The sequence below is a fragment of the Bos indicus x Bos taurus genome, chromosome 18 (genome assembly GCF_003369695.1).
Source record: "Bos indicus x Bos taurus breed Angus x Brahman F1 hybrid chromosome 18, Bos_hybrid_MaternalHap_v2.0, whole genome shotgun sequence".
Taxonomy (NCBI): Eukaryota; Metazoa; Chordata; class Mammalia; order Artiodactyla; family Bovidae; genus Bos; species Bos indicus x Bos taurus.
This window is the reverse complement of record NC_040093.1, coordinates 50,665,787-50,672,634: the sequence shown is the minus strand read 5'-3', so window position 1 is coordinate 50,672,634 and position 6,848 is coordinate 50,665,787. Positions and strand designations below refer to the sequence as shown.

Sequence of the window (6,848 nt, the reverse complement as noted above, 5' to 3'; positions counted from 1 at the left end):
AGAAATTGTTCATGAAAGGAAGAGGCAGTCAATGAGGCAGACTTCATTACTGTCTTATTTTAAGAAATTGCCACAACCACCTTAAGCCTTCACCCAGATCAGTCAACAGTTATCAACATCAAGCTAAGATCCTCCACCAGCAAAGACTATGACTCTCTGAAGGTTCAAATGATGGTTAGCATTTTTTAGCAATTAAGTATTTTTTAAAATTGAGGTGTACATATATATATATATATATTTAAAGACATAATACTATTATACACAATAAATTACAATATCATACAATATATACATAACATTTACATGCACTGAGAAACCAAAAAATTCATGTGACTTGCTTTATCACAGTATTTGCTTTATTGGAGGGGTCTGGATTTGTACCCACAATATCTTGGAGGTATGCCTATATAAGTTCATAAGCATTTTAAGATATTAATCATATAACTTTTCTTCTCAAAATGAAAAGCTTCTTATCATTTTATTTCATAGATAAAAGTCACATTAACATTCCTGGGAATAAACTTTATTACCAGGGTTTTAAAATGCATAAAAGATAAATGTAGTAGTACTTGCAGGTAAATATGGAGATTGAGGGAAAAGGAATTCTTAGGAAAAATCCTATATCCTACCTAGAGTACCTCTTAAGCTCCCTCTGCTGGCTACCATTTAAATAAAGAAAAAAAAAAAAAAAGTAAACCTCTTTTCCTTGGAGCAGTAATGGGAGAAACAGCCTGAAGCTGACAATGCTGTTGTTGAAATTGAAAGGAAAATTCTCCCTAAGCAAGGGCAAGTCTAACTGCTGCTACCTTTCCTAATAAGGCTTTATAATTTCCAAACAGATTTGGGGGGTAGGGGGGAGGTGGGAGAGGCCACAACCAACTTAAAATAAGGAAAGTCATTACCAAGTTTGAATGTGTTAAGCACAAAATTGATATACAAAAATGCAAAAGCATTAAGTATAAAACAAATCAACTATAAACAATTATCATTAACACTAGGAAATTAATAATTTAAATACAGTTCACAAATTTCACTATAACAAAAAGCTTATAGCATACTATTTAATCTATTCGTTTCAATATTAAGGTTTATTTTCTTTTTCCTCCAGAGTGAGGTTAAGTAACAACTTAAATAATTTTCAGGATGTATAAATGAACATCCATTCAGAACGAACATTACTGCTTAAAAGTGGCTAAGAAATATTTTGCATGTAATAAATATATTCTATGTTTAGGTTAACAGGCACCATCTCGAGAGCAAAAAAGTTTTTTTTAACCAATAAATAAATTACATTCAAGAAAACAAAGTGTTTATATCTGAAGTATGATATATCCTTAAATGTTTTTCTTCATATATAGCACCCAAACTTCCAAACTGTCTAGAAAGTAGCTTCTAAAATATAACCCATACCTTAAGTCATAAAAATAAAAGGCAAAAAAAAAATCAATTTAAGACAAAACTTACAGTTTATATTAATTCCCCATTCAATAAAATATTAATTGCCAATTTATTAAATGAACTGTAAATATGCAATGTTAGTGCTCAAATCTGAAATATATATTTTTAAAAGTCACTCTTTCTCAAAGTATTTAAAATATTGCATCTCTGGTGGCAAACCTGAAAACTATCATTTTATTTCTCTGGTTTTCAAACTTCTACTCTCAACCCTCTCCTTTAATTCTTTAACAGCCAACCAGTTTGTTTACTTTTTTTTCTTTTTTCTTTTTTGGAGTAAATACACTATATCCCAAACACAAACACTGACAATACTCCTTGGTAAACAAGGAAATCCCAAAACAGTCCAAGCCTATAGCTTCACTCCAAAAGTGTGGCACAGGCTAAATGATAAGGAAAAAAACCAATCAATGGCCCTTATTGATGCAATCAGAATGCTCCTGAGAGTCCACAACTGTTTTGAGAATTTGCTGATGTAATCCTGAAGAAAGTTTCAACACATTTTGCAGACAAATATCAGAGAATAAGTCTTTGATTAATAATTTTTCTATTTATTTCTGCCAAGGCGACTGAAAACACGAAAGCCTTTTCATCAGAGAGGTTAGCATAGATGTCAATTTCCTTTTCCTGTTTTTCTGTTAAAAGAAAAAGGGAAAGCTTTTAACATAAAGGCAGTAGATTCAGTAATTTTTTGAAGTTTTCACTATTTCTTTGACAATAAATACTACACATACTATGATGCATACTAAATGATATAAAGTATCATGTTATTAAACTGAAATATTAAAATTATACAAAGGAGTTACTAAAATGCATTAACTTAATTCTAAGACTAAATAGAGACTGGATATATATTTCTATATACACAGTCTAATATTTCTGTAAGAATCTCAAATATTTCTTTCTTCTCAGTAGCATGAGGTCCCTTGTCTCAATCAAAATGAATTTCCTCACCATAAATACAGGCCCTTCTGAACATCAATGGTGCCTTTATGAATATAATAAATTCTTCACCTTAGCCCTGCTACAGAATATAAGAATAATCAACACTTATTTCTACTTTGCCCCATCTGATTACAAATGTAATCCAAGCTCATGGTAGAATTTTTTTTTAAATACAGAAAACTAAAATAGAAAAGAAAAACCACCTATTTATCTCAAGCCAGCTAAAATCATGATTAACATCTTTGTGGATTACAAATTACTTTTTCAGGTTCTACTATCACAATAAACTGTGGAAAATTCTGAAAGAGATGGGAATACCAGACCACCTGACCTGCCTCTTGAGAAACCTGTATGCAGGTCAGGAAGCAACAGTTAGAACTGGACATGGAACAACAGACTGGTTCCAAATAGGAAAAGGAGTATGTCAAGGCTATATATTGTCACCCTGCTTATTTAACTTATATGCAGAGTACATCACGAGAAATGCTGGGCTGGAGGAAGCACAAGCTGGAATCAAGATTGCCGGGAGAAATATCAATAACCTCAGATATGCAGATGACACCACTCTTATGGCAGAAGGTGAAGAGAAACTAAAAAGCCTCTTGATGCAAGTGAAAGAGGAGAATGAAAAAGTTGGCTTAAAGCTCAACATTCAGAAAACGAAGACCATGGCATCTGGTCCCATCACTTCATGGGAAATAGATGGGGAAACAGTGGAAACAGTGTCAGACTTTACTTTTGGGGGCTCCAAAATCACTGCAGGTGGTGACTACAGCCATGAAATTAAAAGACGCTTACTCCTTGGAAGGAAAGTTATGACCAACCTAGATAGCATATTCAAAAGCAGAGACATTACTTTGCCAACAAAGGTCCATCTAGTTAAGGCTATGGTTTTTCCTGTGGTCATGTATGGATGTGAGAGTTGGACTGTGAAGAAAGCTGAGTGCTGAAGAATTGATGCTTTTGAACTGTGGTGTTGGAGAAGACTCTTGAGAGTCCTTTGGACTGCAAGGAGATCCAACCAGTCCATTGTAAAGGAGATCAGTCCCGGGTGTTCATTGGAAGGACTGATGCTAAAGCTGAAACTCCAATACTTTGGCCACCTGATGTGAAGAGTTGACTCACTGGAAAAGACCCTGATGCTGGGAGTCGGACACGACTGAGCAACTGAACTGACTGACTGACTATAATTCCACTTTTGTCTGGATTTTTTATTATGCTTTGATTTTTAATCAGTTAAACATGTATATAGTTTACTTTTGTTGTTCACTCGCTCAGTCGTGTCTGACTCTTTGCGACCCCATGGACTGAAGCATGCCAGGCTTCCCCATCCTTCATCGTCTCCCAGAGCTTGGTCAAACTTATGTCCATTGATTCGGTGAGGCCATCCAACCATCTCATTCTCTGTTGTCCCTTTCTCCTTCTGCCTTCAATCTTTCCAACCATCAGTCTTTTCTAATTAGTCAGCTCTTCATGTCAGGAAAATATTAAGAATTTCAGCTTCAGCATCAGTCCTTCCAATGAATATTCAGGGTTGATTTCCTTTAGGATTGACTGGTTTGATCTCCTTGCTGGCCAAGGAATTCACAAGAGTCTTTTCCAACAGCATAGTTCGAAAACACCAATTCTTTGGCGTTCAGTCTTCTTTATGGTCCAACTCTCATATCTGAAAATGACTACTGGAAAAACCATAGCTTTGACTATATGGACCTTTGTTGGCAAAGTAATGTCTCTGCTTTTTAATACGCTGCCTAGGTTTGTTCTAAGGAGCTTTTCTTCTAAGGAGCAAGCATCTTTTAATTTCATGGCTGCAGTCACCATCTGCAGTGATTTTGGAGCCCAAGAAAATAAACTCTGTCACCGTTTCCATTGTTTCCCCATCTATTTGCCAAGATCTTAGTTTTTGAATGTTGAGTTTTAAGCCAGATTTTCACTCTCCTCTTTCACTTTCATCAAGAGGCTCTTTAGTTCCTCTTCACTTTCTGCCATAAGGGTGCTGTCATTTGCATACCTTAGGTTATTGATATTTCTCCCGGCAGTCTTGATTCCAGCTTGTGAATCATCCAGCCTGGCATTTCATATGATGTACTCTGCATATGTTAAATAAGCAGGATGACAATATACAGCCTTGACACACTCCTTTCGTAATTTTGAACCAGTCCGTTGTTCCATGTCCAGTTCTAACTGTTGCTTCTTGACCTGCATACAGGAGGCAGGTAAGGTGGTCTGGTATTTCCATCTCTTTCAGAATTTTCCACAGTCCGCTGTGACCTACACAGTCAAAGACTTTAGTGTAGTCAATGAAGCAAAAGTAGATGTTTTTCTGGAATTCCCTTGCTTTTTCTACAAACCAGCATATCTTGGCAATTGGATCTCTGGTCCCTCTACCTTTTCTAAACCCAGCTTGAACATCTGGAAGTTCTTGGTTCACATACTACTGAAGCATAGCTTGGAGGATTTTGAGCATTATCTTGCTAGCATGTGAAATGAGTGCAATTGTGCAGTAGTTTAAACATTCTTTGGCATTGCCTTTCTTTGGGATTGGAATGAAAACTGACCTTTTCCAGTCCTGTGGCCACTGCTGAGTTTTCCAAATTTGCTGGCATATTGAGTGCAGCACTTTAACAGCATTTATCTGATGCAACATCTTGGACTTCTGGTTTCAGGCATTATAAACTGACTTTCCACCGTGAAAAATTAGGATTTATTGTTTTCTGTCTCTTGCCATCATACTCTTATCACATCTTCCCATTACAGTTATATTATCATTTTGATGAGATCAATATTGTGCTTACATTATTCATAACATAAATTATTTCACTTTTCATGTACATTGTTTTCCCTGAAAAGATTCTCTTTCTTCATTTGCTTAGTTTTCATTACTAACTGAACCCAAATTCTCTCCTAGTTGGATAAATCTTTCAGAATGTTTACATATATCAGTTTTATCTTCTTGAAGAAATTCTTCAAGAAAGTCTTCTGCTATACTCCAATCTGACATGGTTGCTTTCTAAGCCTACTGCACAATGATCATGTTGAGATCCCTCGTCAATATCATGCTGGAGATTTCTTATCTCTCTCTTGAGTTGGACCCTGTGTTCTAAGTTCAGGATACGTTCTTGGTTTATGTCTTCATTTTGATGCCATGTATCTTGCAGTAGCTTCCTGAGAAAGGGCGTATGGGTAGCAAATTTTTTGAGATCCTAAATATTAGAAAGTGTCTTGAGTCTTTCTTCACACTAGTTACTAGTGTGATTAAGTAAAGACCTGAAGATTTCCTCTTAGTATTTAAAGGCAAAATACTATATTCCAAATACTGGTGCCACTGCTAAGAAAATTCTATACCACTTTTTATAGTTATTTTTTAAGTTGTTGCTAATTTACCTAAAATGAAATATATGATCTTAAGTGTACAACTGGATGACCCACACCACAATCAAGATACGAAAATTTCTCATTCTCCTCTCCAGTCAATCCCTCTCCACCCTACCAGAAATATTAGTCCACCACCATAGATTCATTTTGCCTGTTCTTGAACATCATATAAGTGGCATTGTATAATATGTACTGTTTTGTGTCTAGCTTCTTTCATTCAACATGCTTTTGAAATTTGTTGATGTTGCTCATCACAAGCAGTTTGTTCCTTGCTGGATAGTATTTCACTGTACCATTTTGATTATTTCCTTTGAACACTTGAAGGATTTTCCTTTTAACCAAAGAGAGATAATTTATGATGATATAATTTTGCATAATATCTTGTTTTAACCATTCACTTAATTTGGTGGGGTATTTCAATACAGAAATTCAGTGTCCTTCAGGTTTGGGAAAATTACTCGAATTATTTCATTGATGGCTTCCTTCTCTTTCATCTTCTGTGTTCTTTTTCTGCAACATCAATTATTTACATATGTTGACCTCAAACTGGTCCTCTAAATTTCTTATGTTTCCTATTCTATTTTTAATCTCTTTTCCTATTGCTATACATTCTGGTACATTTCTTCAATTTTGTCTATCAGATTTCCGTTAAAGTTTGCCATTTTTGCAAATCATATAGGCATATCTATACACATATACACATATATGATTCTCATTTTAAAGTTACATTTTATATATATATATATATATATATATATATAAGATTCTCATTTTAAAGTTCATTTTCCAGGTACTTTTTTGACATCTTCAATTTCCTTTTGAGAAAAAGGAAATTCCTTTTTGTTTCATTACTACCACAACTTCTCTTACAAAGAATATTAATGGCAGTTTTCATTTTGTTTTCACCCTGGAAAAACTCATCCAAGTTACTTTTTTTTTCCTTTATGAAAGCCTGACTGGAGAACCCAATATTTACATCTCTAATTTTCACCTAACTTTCCTCATTTTAATTTGATAGCCCTGCCCTCAATGATGCCTGGTATTTCCAAGACCAGAAACTCTTTTGCCTTATC

General features: G+C 34.8%; 1 protein-coding gene across 1 annotated transcript in view; it reads right to left on the bottom strand.

The window, feature by feature from the left end:
• Window positions 1–324: 324 nt before the first annotated feature.
• The window catches only part of C18H16orf87 (chromosome 18 C16orf87 homolog), a 34,082-nt gene continuing 27,558 nt past the window's right edge, over window positions 325–6,848 (bottom strand). The window contains exon 4 of the mRNA XM_027513702.1: window positions 325–2,090. Coding sequence (XP_027369503.1) covers window positions 1,972–2,090 — 119 coding nt within the window. The 3' untranslated portion in view covers window positions 325–1,971. The remainder of the gene's footprint in view (window positions 2,091–6,848) is intronic.